Source organism: Poecile atricapillus, chromosome 20 (genome assembly GCF_030490865.1).
Source record: "Poecile atricapillus isolate bPoeAtr1 chromosome 20, bPoeAtr1.hap1, whole genome shotgun sequence".
NCBI classification, from domain to species: domain Eukaryota; kingdom Metazoa; phylum Chordata; class Aves; order Passeriformes; family Paridae; genus Poecile; species Poecile atricapillus.
The window spans coordinates 2,436,030-2,449,314 of record NC_081268.1 but is presented as its reverse complement, the minus strand read 5'-3'; the positions used below and the strand labels follow the sequence as shown (position 1 = coordinate 2,449,314).

The 13,285-nt window shown below is 52.1% G+C and overlaps 1 protein-coding gene across 10 annotated transcripts in view; it reads left to right on the top strand.

Annotated features, from left to right (window-relative positions):
• The window catches only part of DAB2IP (DAB2 interacting protein), a 163,947-nt gene that overhangs the window by 135,153 nt on the left and 15,509 nt on the right, over positions 1-13,285 (top strand). For all 10 annotated transcript variants that reach the window (XM_058853445.1, XM_058853446.1, XM_058853450.1 and 7 more), the window contains 4 exons: positions 5,895-6,039; positions 8,139-8,283; positions 11,277-11,513; positions 12,983-13,184. In XM_058853445.1, the coding sequence (XP_058709428.1) occupies positions 5,895-6,039; positions 8,139-8,283; positions 11,277-11,513; positions 12,983-13,184 (729 nt within the window). The remainder of the gene's footprint in view (positions 1-5,894; positions 6,040-8,138; positions 8,284-11,276; positions 11,514-12,982; positions 13,185-13,285) is intronic.

The window sequence follows — 13,285 nt, the reverse complement described above, 5'->3', positions numbered from 1 at the left end:
AGGTTTGATGGTGGCACAGGAGAGGTGGCACGGGAGAGGTTCAATGGTGGCACAGGAGAGGTTCAATGGTGGCACAGGAGAGGTTCGATGGTGGCACAGGAGAGGTTCAATGGTGGCACAGGAGAGGTTTGATGGTGGCACAGGAGAGGTTCAATGGTGGCACAGGAGAGGTTCAGTGGTGGCACAGGAGAGGTTCAGTGGTGGCACAGGAGAGGTTCGATGGTGGCACAGGAGAGGTTCGATGGTGGCACAGGAGAGGTTCAATGGTGGCACAGGAGAGGTTTGATGGTGGCACAGGAGAGGTGGCACAGGAGAGGTTCGATGGTGGCACAGGAGAGGTTCGATGGTGGCACAGGAGAGGTTCAATGGTGGCACAGGAGAGGTTCGATGGTAGCACAGGAGAGGTTCAGTGGTGGCACAGGAGAGGTTCGATGGTGGCACAGGAGAGGTTTGATGGTGGCACAGGAGAGGTTCAATGGTGGCACAGGAGAGGTTCGATGGTGGCACAGGAGAGGTGGCACGGGAGAGGTTCAATGGTGCCATGTGCCAGACACAGCCAGGTCCCAGCCAGGGCCATCCTTACCCACAGACCCACCCCGAGGCACATCCTGCCAGCCAGGTGAGGTTACCTGGAGCTGCTGAAACCCAGAATCGCTCCTGCCAGGGGGACAGGACACCTGGGGCTGCAGGTGGGAGGGGGACAAGGGCTGTGGCAGAATTTTTTCCCTAAATTCTGCTTCTTCCTGGGCTGTGTAGCTGTATCACAGCAGGTTAAGAGGTGGAGCATGAAAGCAGAGTCCCCTCTGGAGTCAAAGTCCGTGCTTCCCTTGATCTCTGTGTGGGAAAGGGTAGAACCTCATCCCGCAGTGCTGGGTTGGTTGGCACGCCTGGAGAGCCCTGAGCAGCTGCCAAGGCAGGGTGGAGGGGAGGGGAAGAGGCTTTTGATAAGGTTCTGAGTGCTGGCACTCAGGGAGGGAGAGAGCTACCCCAGCCCACTGGAAAATCTGACAGACACCCAGTGCTCCATCAGCTCTCGGCACTCACAGATGTTCCCTGTCTCTTATGGCAAGAAAGGCTCAAAGAGGGATATTTGGTGGCTGAAACAGAGATGTGGCCCCTCAGCTCAGTCCTTCACTTGTTACCTGTTTTCACCTTCCTAGTGAGAGCACTGATGAAGTGTTTGTTTCCTGTAAGGATGTGGAGACGCCCAAAGGTTTTCACATGTTTTTGCAACCCACAGATGAAAGACACAAAGTCATAAAGCAGTTCTGCTGCCAGGGTTGGAGTTACCAGGAGTGCTCAGTCCTGCCTTCCAGGGCTTGGTGTGGCCCCTGTGATGTGGTTGTAGAGAGGTGGCTGCATCCTTCCCAAAGGACTTCTGATGTTTCCAGAATATTTCCCATGCTTAGATTTGCTTCAGGGCTGTCTTAGAGCTCCCAGAGCTCAGTTCATGACCATAAATATACAAAAAAACTTCTCTTGTCCAGAGTGCTGGTAGATCAAACCTAGCATTAGACAAAGCTCTAACTAACCAGCTGCTCGCTGGAAATAAATATTTATGGTGCTGGGAATGGAGTGAGGAATAAACATGTGTCCCTGTTTGTTTGTGCTGTGAAGATGTGCCTCAGCTGAGCAGATGTAGCTGCTCCCCCCGTGTGGATCTGCTGGAACCCCACGTTCCAGTGGCAGAGCCAGGGCTGGGTCAGGGCTCTGGGCCCTGCAGACACCACACAGGGCTGAGGAGAAGTGACTGCTGGGCTCAGGCAGGCACAGGGACATGAGAGGTCCCTCAGGGTGTTGGTGCTGTATCCCTCAGGTTTGCTTATTTCCCTGAGCAAGGTGATGGACACAGATTCCTGTGAGTTAACTCTCACATTGCCTTCACCACCTTTCCCAAGGAGAATTAGAAAAGGCCAGAAGTGCCATGGATGAGTTCCAGGGTTCCAAAGAGGGAACATCACTCTATTTCAGAGCAATGTCTGAGCAGATCCTCAGGGGATCTGTGTGATGGAAGAGCCGAGAACTTGGGGCTGGGGTTCTTGGCTTCACAGCATCTGTCCAGGACCCAGCTGCTGCCCCTCTGCCGCTCTCCTTTCCCTGTGCCTCAGCCTCCTGTGCCGCAGTTCCCCCACCGTGGATGTGTCCCAATGCTCCTCCACCCCAAACCCACAGCCCTACCCACCACTGGTGTTTTCACCTTTGCATAAGGGCCCAGCTGGACTCTGAGCTAGTCTTTGAAATAAGCAATAATCTTATTACCTTTATCAATTCAATCCTCTTAAGGTTAAGTCAATCCTATTAATCAGGCTTGTGATTTGGAGAACCTTATTATTTCAAAGTCAATCTGCCCATCAGTCAGTTAGGCTACCAGGAACGATCAGCTCCAGCCCAGAGGCTGTGTGACCACCACGGGGAGCGCAGGGCTCCCTGGCACCCCACGTGCTCCAGCTCTGGACATGTCCCAGAGAGGCTGGACCTTCCTGGGATGGCAAAGTGCAGAATCCTTCCTGGATTTGGATAGGACAGGTCCTACAAGACTTGTGTTGCTTGTTGGCTCCTTGGAAGTGCCCCTGCTCCCACCACAGCCCTGCAGGCACCCAGTTGCCTTCATCCTTCTGCCTTCCAGGCTCGGGAGCTGGAGGGCCGGGCACTGCCAGTGCCACCCCTCGGGACTGGGGCTGCCAGCTCCTGCCTGCACTGGGAGGAGCTGCCATGGAATAGCACAGGCTGGTTTATGTGCAAAGTGGAGACCACTGCAGCCTTGTGCTGTCATGCTCCAAATTTATTTATTTATGAATTGCTCTTCTTTATCAGCATATGTGCAGTGACTGGGGTCGCACAGGTTCAGATCCATCCAGTCTGAAGCAAAAAGCCTTAAAATAAACATGGGAACAAGCCTGAAGAACACTGCCACAGCCCTTAATTTTGACTGTAGACCTCTTCCTTCCCCTCTCGACTCAGATGTAATGAAATAAAGCATCTTATTTTCTTCCATTGCCAGGGGCCCTAACTGAAAACAACCCCCTGCTGATCTCTGCTGCTCAGAAACAGGGAGTTTTATTGGCTTTAGTTATTGCATTTTATTCAGGACCTTGTATGTGGGTGAGTGAGGCCCCCGGAGGGATTCCACAAGTATTTGCATTCCATTTGTGTCTTCTGAGTGCTGGCTGCTGGAGTACTTAAGGCAGAGACAGCAGAAGTGTGATCCAGAGCTGATGTGGCTTTTTGGTGTGGAGGGAAGGGAAGCAGTGAAGGTCTGGCCGATGGTCCTGGGACAGAAGTGACAGGATGTCATGGGCAGTGACCCACGGCCGAAGCTCCGTTCCTGCGGCTCACAGAGCTGCTGAGCAGTGCCTGCAGAGGAACTCGCCCAGGGATGGTGCCTGGGGGAATTCTGACCCCTGACACATCCCATGCCAGGTGCTACAGCCCAGCTGGATGGCCCTGCAGCCCAGGCCTGCAGGGACAGGGAGAATCCTGACCCCTGGGGTGCTGCTGGGTGTCCTGGCTCTCCCCTCTCCCTGCTCACTTGCAAGGCCAGATTCTGCAGTGTTAGTCCTCAGCTTTGGGTGCTGTGCCATAATGGAATTCTCCGGGACTTCAGCAGCTTTCCTTTCCACTTCAGAGACAAGAAGTTCTTTTCCCAGCTGTTGAGCTGCAGATGCTCCATAGGGAATAATAACAGCAGCAGAGATTTCCAGGGGATCTTTTCTGGCTTTGTGTTGAGTCCTGCCATGGAATCCTGCCTCATTCTAAATTCTAGTGAATTCTGTAGATCAGCCCAAGTCACCCAAATTCACATTAACTCTGGCTCCCACTTGGCCCTGGGTTTCCAGGACTCAGCAGCCAGTGCTCAGCTGACAAGAGGGGGAAAAGCAAACACTCAGCTAAGAGACGCTGTAAAACTCAGTGTTCCTGAGATAATTAGTATGTTGGGAAAGTGACAGGAAAGAGAATCAAGCAAAGCCAAGGTCAGCGGCTGCTAATTAAGAATCAGCACCTTGTGTCAGCCTGAGCGGTGGCTTGGAATTGAAACGTACCCTGGGAGAGCCCCGGGAAGATAAAGGTGATAGAGTTACCCAGATAGCAGCTAACGGGATTTGAGCAGGGTTTAAAGTTTCATTCCAGCTTGGCTGATAAAAAGGGCAAAATGAGAGAAAATAGCAGAGGGAGGCGCGTGCTTTGCTTCCAGGAGGGATTTTTGCCTCTGCAGCTGCCAGAGCATTGCAGACGTAGCAGGATTTGAGGAAGGGCATCTTCTGGCTAAAGAAATAATGGAAGTGACTTTTTTTTTTAGCCCAAAGCTCCTCCTCTGGCATTTTTGGAGGATCTGGGGGGAAGGTCAGGGCAGTGTGTTGGTCTGGATCAGGGTGTTGTGGGAAGGTAGGAGCAGTGGATCGTTGGGTACTGCAGGGATGTCACCTCCCATCCTCCTGCGCTCTTACACAGGGATGTACCTGCCTGCCCCGGGGCTTGCCTTTGCCTGGGACAGGAGCACAGTGATGGAGGCTCTGTGGATTAAGTTATTTGGGTCTCTTGGGTTCAGGGAAAGCTGTTTGTTGAACCTTGATTAAACTTTCAATGCAGAGATGTCCATGTGAAAAATGAAACAGAGCAAGTCACTTCTGGTGCAAAGCTCCCACCCAGCCACTGGTGGGGAGTGGGACCTGATGTCCCCTCTCCCCAGTGTGGGTTGGAGCAGGCTGGACCATGGCACCTCTGCTGTGCTTGGGGACATCAGGGACAGGACCTGGGGCACTGTATGGCAGCTTGGGGTGCTCCTGTTGCCTCTGCCAGAAACAGGCTGTGACCATCAGGTGAAATGAGGAATTTCTTAGTGGAAGGTTATTACTAAGCAGATTATGTTGTTTTAATGGAAAGGAGTTTAAGAAGGTGCCCTTGGTTGTGGAGATGAATGAATGCCTGTGTCATCATTTCTCTGTCTCCTCCATGGGAGGCAGTCAGAGGGTTAATGTGGGTGATTTGCACAGTGCCAGTGGCCTCCTTCCATTGTCACTCAGGTGAGTGGTGACACCTCAGCACCTGGTGCAGCGAGGAGGAGCCAGGCAGAGCTGCTCTGTCCATTAGCAGTGCAGAGAACATGTATCAGCATTAGCAGGTGCCTGGCATTCCTCCTGGATCAGGCCTGGCTGCAGCACACTCAGATCAGCAGCGTGCACAGGAGCTGACCCCCTGCTCAGTGAATGCTGTGGCTGAAGCAGACCTGGAGCTCACACTAAAATGCTGTTTATCCTCTGGAGTTTGCAGATGAGGCCAGAGTGATGCAGGGGCAGCTGTCAGGGGCTGCTCCTGCTCACCCCTTCCATTGCTCTGCAGCACAGGGGGTTATCACATTCCATGGATTTGGTTGTGTGCACATCAGACCAAGAATGTGCCCAAAATTGGCGCTGTCAGTGCTGTTTATCTCCATGTGTAGGGAGGAAATGGGAAATTTGAGTATCAGTGCATATCAGAGGCTTGTGTCTCAGCCATTAACTGGGCACAGCTTGTGACATCGGAGCATGGTGCTGGTTTGCAGCCAGTGCAGTTGGACACCGAACACAGCCGTGTGGAACAGGGGAGAAAAGGTTCTGCCCACACAATGTGAGGCTGACACGACAGCAGCCAGAAAACAGCACCAATGGAGAGGCAGATGCGGGTCTGGGATGAGTCACTGTTGGGGTGCAAGAGTTGAGGCTGTCCAGAGGTTTATTTCCCCTCGTCTCTGAGGAAATTTGGGCAGGTGGTGAGGCAGTGTGTTCACACAGGGTCACCTGCAGCACCTCCAGTCCCTCGGGTGTCTGAGGAAGGTGGGACCTCTCGGGGCTGGGGAGCTGCAGTTCTGCAGAACCAGTGTCAGTGCGTGGTGACCCACCATGGGCTTTGCTTTCCAGGATTTCTTGACTGACCTGATGATGTCTGAAGTTGATCGCTGTGGTGAGAATGAGCATCTCATTTTCAGGGAGAACACGCTGGCCACCAAAGCAATCGAAGAATACCTGAAGCTGGTGGGGCAGAAATACTTACAAGATGCCTTAGGTACGTACAGAGCATTGGCAGGTCTCGCCCAGAGAAGTTCTCCAAGCTGCAAGGTGGGGATGTCACCTGAGCCCTGATGGCCAGCAGGGGCCCCAGCACTTTCCTGCTGGAGGGTTTCCCTGGCAGCAGCTCCGAGCCTGGACACGGCCGTGGCCGCAGTGGGCAGCTCCCTGCTGCCAGGTGAAGGTGACCGCAGAGCTGGCGCCTTCATCTGCTTTCAGAGGTGATAACCAGTGGATGTTTGAAGGGATTCTGCTGCCTGCCAGGGCTTCTGTCTCAGCCTGGCTGTCACAGGCTGAGTGACTCTCTCCCCTTGCAGCCCCAGCAGAGCCGCTGCCCAGCTCCTGCAGCACTCCCGAGTCAGATGAGATCTCCCAAGTCGCAGTGATGCGCTGCCTCTCGGATCATCCCGCACTGGGAACCCTCCTGGTGGTTTTTTTTAACAAGTGCTGGCTCTGTTTATGGCTCCAAAAATACTTCTCTTGATGCAAATGAAAATAATTAGAAGCTTCTGCTTCTGGGCAGGTCAGGAAGGAATTGCTGCATGCAGGGAATACAGCACAAGGATGGGGAGAAGCTCTGTGAGCTTCCATTGGATTCAAATCCCAGGGCAGGATGAGCAGAGTTTCTATTGAGGTGTTAATATTTTAGTATGTTGGGTTCCTGCTAGTGGATTTGTATAATTTTAACAAGGAGCAAAGAAGCATAAATACTTTATTAAGAGAATAATAATAGTAATAATAATAATAATAATGAAAACCTTGAGGAAAGGGAAATAATTGAGCAAATTCAGGCAGAGAGCCCACAAGAATAGCAAAAGGAATATTATTTATTTCTGCCTTATAATGCTTTCTGGTTGAAGGCAAGTTTGTAAGTAGATTACTCATAAAAATTCTCAAAAGCCAGGAGATTATTGATATCAGAGAATATTAAAATATTCCCTTTTGGGGCTCAATGCTGCCAGGCCAGTTCCCTCTCATGCAGGAGGAGACTGGGGTTCCTGCTCACTGTGGGGCACTGGTTCTGAGTGACCTTTTCCCAGGGAGATGAATCACCTGCGTGTCACAAGGAGCCCCAGGGCAGCGTGGCACTGTCCTTGGAACCATGGAGCAGGTGATGGGGCCAGGTTAAGAACAGCAGGCATCACCTGCAGGCAAGCAGAGCAGCTCCAGAGCTCCCTGGCAGAGCTGAAAATACACTGGAGAGGCTCTCCAGTATGTAATTAAAATCTGTTTTGGCAATAGGGAAGGAATGCAGATTGGAATGGGGAAAAAACAGGATGGGAAAATCCAAGACAGTCAGGAATTAGGTGCAAATCAACTGGAATTAGAAGAAAACCAGAGCAAACCTTTCTCCCAGAAATGGAGAAAGCTAAAACACTGCCTCCTCATCCCTGTTACCCTGTCCCTGATCTCCCCAGTCACTGCTGGGATGAAGGACTGACCCCACTACCCTGAGTGCAGGGGCTGTGCCCAGGGGCCCTGGGGTGAAAGTTGTCATGAGAGCAGAAGCTCAGTGTGAGCCTCTGCAAGAGTGAGGAGGAGCAGCCAGGCAGCAAAGAGGAGCACAGGAAAACTCAAGGAAATATTTTAATTTCATTTTATGTGATGTTCAGCTCAAAATAAACCAAGTAAATTGTTTCTTTCCTTTAATTACCTATTTCTCCGGTGAATCACAGTGGTTTGTCAGCACCAGGGCACAGGCTGCAGTAGCAGGCTGTGCTACCAATAATTACAGGGCCTGCCAGCATCCTTCCTCCTGGATTAGCCCGAGGGAGCACCTCTGGAGCCGGTGCAGGGGCGTCAGTGAGTCCTGATGAAATATCCCAGAGCCACAGGGACAGCAGCTGGGCAACAGGGACGGAATGTGCAGGGTGTGCTGTGCTGTGCTGGTTGTGAGCTCCCAAGGAGCTGCCAGGCTCTCCTGGGTCCTCCTGGAGACATGGAGAGCTGCCCCAGAGACCACCACGTGTTCTTGTATCCCTCTCGTCTTTCCCCAGTGTGATGGGGTGCCAGGGAGCTGATCGGGCACTGGGGCTTAGGAACAGAGCTGCTTGAAGGCTGCACTTCTCCAAACCCATCACCAACTCTGTTTTACAGGGGAGTTCATCAAAGCACTGTATGAATCAGATGAAAATTGTGAGGTGGATCCCAGCAAATGTTCATCTTCGGACCTCCCCGAACATCAGGGCAACCTGAAGATGTGCTGCGAGCTGGCCTTCTGCAAGATCATCAACTCCTACTGGTGGGTATCCCGGGAGTGGCACTCCCTCCTCCTGGAGCGCTGTGTCTGCAGCAGTGGGGACCTGTCTGTGCCTCTGGCAGAGCTGGGGAGGGGAGCTGTGGGGCTCTGCCACTTTGGGATATCTGCTCTGGGGATGTGGCACCCTCCCAGATTCTCTGGCACCCTTGTTTTCAGAGGGGCTGAGGGGTCACTGTGGCACAGGGACAGGGCAGTGCAATCAAGGAACACCAAGTGGGACCGATTCAGAGAGGTACTTGATGCCAAAAGTGTATGAAATTCTGGAATAAAGGGCAGAGATGCATGTCCTGGGTCTTCCACCCCTGGAACAAGTCAGTCTGGATGGGACTGATGGATCCACACCTCCAGGAGCATCCGGCAAAGCTCGGAAATCCTGCAGCAGGCAGGGGCTGTGGCACCTGCGAGGAGCTGCCCCAGCACAGGCAGCTTTTGTTTGGGCAGATGTTCTCTGCTTGCAAAGTGCTGGAGCTGGGAGGAGGATGCTGTTCTCCCTGCTTGGCTCAGCATCCCACATTCCTCTAGATTAACCCCTCTCTCTCCCAGCCCTGGGCGGTTGCTGGGTGATGGGAGCCCTTTGCCTCCTTGGCCCAAGGCCTGGTATGCAGCTGGAGGCATTTCCGAGTTGTTTGTTCTCAGGGTAAAGGTTCTTGCAACTGGTTGGGACAGGCCTGAATATCCCAAATGGGCTGGCAGTGGATCCTGCTGAGGAGTGGTTGTTGGGCACAGCTGGGCTCATGGTGTTCCTGCTGAGACTGGCAGCCAGGAGTCCCTGGGTCTGTGACAGCTGCTGCCTGCAGAGGTGACCTCAAAAGGGAAAAAGATGGACTTGGGATTATCTTTACTTGGAGAAATAAAAATATTTTCTTTCTGCTTCTTGCTAACATACCCAGAGCCTTTGGTCCTGATCATGAGAGAAAGAGCATTTTTATCTCACTGCTGGATTTCCAGCCTTTCTGCTTAAAATCTGGGTTTAGTTTTTATTAATGTATTTAGTAGCAACACTGTTGCAAAGTATCAACGAGGGATAACTTTGGAGGAAGGAGGTCTTTGATAATGAGGATTTCTCATTTTCTCTCTTCTCCCAGCTGTTTTGTTGAGGTCAGAAAATTTATTACAAATAATCTCCCAAGATATTGAGTGCCCTCCTGGAAACCAGGAAGGGAACTGCTTTTCCTGATCCTGCTTAGGGAGAAAGCAGGGAGCAAGAGGCTCACTCAGGCTGCTGTTTATCTACCACAGGTACACAAAGGGCAGGTTCTTTACAGGTATCCTATTCCTTATCCTTGGCCAATTAATAAATCTGACTAAGGAATGGCGTTTACCTGCTCTCCCAGGAGGGATTCACCACTTCTAGTCAGCAGTGGATCATAATGGTTTGAATTAATGTCTTCCTAAAAATACCCAAAGCAGCACTCAAAGGTCACTCTAAAAATAGCCTTGAAAAGGGACCCAGGGAAAAAGGAATGCACGGGAAGTTTGTTCCTCTCATCCTGCCTTTCCAAGGAAGGCTGGAGCAGCTGAGCTGTGCTCTGAGTGGTTCCCCCCCAGTCCTTGGAGCTCAGTGGTTCTTGGGGATTAATTGGGTTGATGAGTGTTGGGATTGGCCAAGGTATCCCAACAGCCACCGATCCTGCTTTAAATAGAGCAGTGGAGTGTGTGTGCTCATCTGTGGAGAGAGTCAGGGAGAGGAAAGAGGTTCACAATAACCGAAAATTGTTATAATTATGACATAATTTGGACATCTGGAAAGTTTCAGTGTAAGCAGAATTTCAGCATGTGGAAGCTCGTTACTGGGAAGTTGGGTAATGAATTACGGGCCCGTTTGTCACATAAAGCCAACGATCCGAATTCCATCCGCTGTGACACCATTAAACTTTCACGGGCTCCAGCCTGTGACGGGAACGTGTGGGTGCTGCATTTCAGGGGTTTGCTCTCCAGTCACTGCACAACCTGTCCTGATCATTCAAGCTTCAAATTGCTTAAAGGATTCTCCTGTTTCTGGGCAAGTACCATGAAGTGAAAGGGTTTTGTCCAATTGTGTGGATCGAGCCAAAGACAGAGGAGAATTTATCCAGCCAAAGACGATGGCTAATGTTATTTGTAGAGCTCAGAGTAGAAAAGCTCATGAGGGTGAAAGCGTGAAGGCAGCACAGAGCAGAATGGCAGCATTTTCCAGGCACTTCCATGGAGTGTCACCGCTGTGTCAGAAGGTCAGATGGCCTGAAATGGAGCCTGACCCCCCTCACTTGCTTTGTACCCCCACTGTCAGAGAACAGCTCTGGGTGTGACACAAGGATGGTGGTTCCTGGCCAGGGCAATGGGATCTGTGTGCCAGGGACACCAGGACCAGTGGCAGCCCAGTGCCAGCCTGCTTCTGGGTGGGAGTCTCCAGCTGAATAAATAACACATGCTGGGAACAGGATAAGGTGGGAGCAGGGAGCTGGGGAGGGCCGAGCAGGAACAGGCAGCAGTTCTCCAGCGATAAGGGCTGCTGCAGTGCTGCTGGCCCCCAGGGAATTCTGGCATCCGGGAAAGGCAGGCTGAGGTCTGGAGCTACAAGGCTGGAGGAACTCCGGTGGGGCTGTGTGTTTGTACTAGGCACAGGGGGATTTGATCCAGGTGCTTGAACAGGAGTATTACAGTTTGTACAGCCCCCTCCCCCTCCAAGCTCCAGCTGTGCCAGAGATTCCAGTGCTGCTGCTGATTCTTCAGGAGATGCTCTCCTTGCTGGCCGAGCTTCCTCCAGCTCAGAGCACCCCATGGCACAGCCACCAAGTCCTGAAGACCTTCTGTGCACAGTTTGTCTCATATCCCAGTCTCCCCAGTTTTTTGGCATCTTGGCATTCAGCATCAGGTCCAAGAGAAGCTGCTTCTCTCACAACTTTACAGAGCAGCTTGAGCAGCTTTGCTTTATCCCCTGTGTGGTTTGGGACTCACAGCCCTGACAGACACTGCCTGTCCTTTTGTCATTTCAGTGTCTTCCCAAGAGAGCTTAAGGAAGTTTTTGCCTCGTGGAGACAAGAGTGCAGCAACCGAGGCCGCCCCGACATCAGCGAGCGCCTGATCAGTGCCTCCCTGTTCCTGCGGTTCCTGTGCCCGGCCATCATGTCCCCGTCCCTGTTCAGCCTGCTCCAGGAGTACCCCGATGACCGCACCGCTCGCACTTTGACCCTCATCGCCAAGGTCACCCAGAACCTCGCCAACTTTGCCAAGTAAGCCAGGCTGTGGGTAGGGCAGGGCTGGGGAGGGGACTGAACCTCCGGGTGCGTGGGCAGAGCCACGGCACCGGCACAGAGTCCCACACTGGCCACTCCTTTCCTTGCTGGAAAGGGCCTGTTTGCTTCCTGTTGGCTTTTTCCCCACATCTCTCTGGGACTCATTCCCTCACTGTCAGGTCAGGGAGGCCAATCAAGTTTCCAAAACAGGACATGTTTTATGTGCAGGAAAACAGGCTGTTTTGACCAAATGGACGAGCAACAGGGTGGCAGTGGGGCTTTGTCCTGTGGTGTCCTGCGGGTATAGAACCAGAACCAGTCAGCAGCAGTGATGTGCTCGGCTCAGGAGCTTGTTCCTCTTCCATCCCTCCTTTGAGCTCTGGGACCCTCCCTGCTATTAAAATGCAGCTGACTGAACTGGGAAGGCTTGAGAACAGGGACACCATCAATTTCTAACTAAGCCCATTGGTTTGATGGAAACAAAGAGAGAGATTTCTGAAAATCTTTTCACTGGCTGTAGCTCTGAGCTACTTATCCTGAGCTCTGATAACAAAATGATGAGCTTTCTGAAACATGAATGGACAGTTTCTATCTAAAGCTCCTTAGATCTGGAAACTGGCTTAGTGCTCACACTCACAGTCAGGAACGCACAGACGCGCCTGCGGACACCGGCAGGAGATGAACAAGTGTGTTACACTAGATGACAGAAATTCTCTGTATTCCTGACCAATCCCTAACTAAAGGGTTTTCATATTTCCAGCACTTTGCAGGAAAGGTTCTTTAACTAAGCTGACATTAGTCAAGCTGAAGTGATCAAGCTGAGCTGTCCTGTGCATGGCACTGGGCTGAGCGTGTGCCATGGAACCGCTGGCACGGCACCAGCTGCTGCCGGGACAGTCCAACCACGAGGCCCTCCCTGTTGTGCTCTAAATCAGACAGAACACTGAGGGTGGAGAGCTTGGAGGGCAGAAGGAGGTGGCAGGAAGCCTGAGGGGATGATGGGGCTGGCCCAGCTGCAGGGGTGGCTCTCCAAGGTGATCCCAGAGCAGTTGTGCATTGCTGCAGAGTGTAGGATTCCTGCCCCCATCTGTCACTGGGCTCCAGTCAGCTGAGGGTGATTGCTGTGACAGCATCTTGATTTCCAGTGACAGGTCCTGTTTCTGGAGGCTGTGTCCTGACCCAGCAGTCAGACACTGGGTTACCAAGAACTCCTTTGTTTCTCCAGCTTTCACCTTTGTTTCTGCTGTGCAGATCCCACACTGATGAGGGCTGAGCTGGATCAGGCTAGGATTAATTTTGGTTCCATGGTCAATGAGGTGTCCCAGGTGCCTGCTCACAGGCCAGAGATCCCAAAGGATTGGAAAGGCTGAGATGCCAGAGGAGGGTTCTTAGCTGTGTTGTCCCTTTCCATGGACTGCACTTTTTCCCCCTGAATTCAGCTGAAATCTGTGTTGCTCTCTCAATAGGTTTGGCAGCAAAGAAGAATACATGTCCTTCATGAATCAGTTCCTGGAACATGAATGGACTAACATGCAGAGATTTCTCCTGGAGATTTCCAATCCCGAAACCATCTCAAACACAGCTGGCTTTGAGGGCTACATTGACCTGGGCCGGGAACTGTCCACGTTGCACTCGCTACTCTGGGAAGTTATTTCCCAACTGGAGCAGGTATCCAGGGGATGGCAGGGACAGCTTTGGGGTAGGAAATGATGGAGAAAATGTTGTTCATTTGATTCCCTGTAGAGACTGTCCAGAAATTGGCAAAGCCC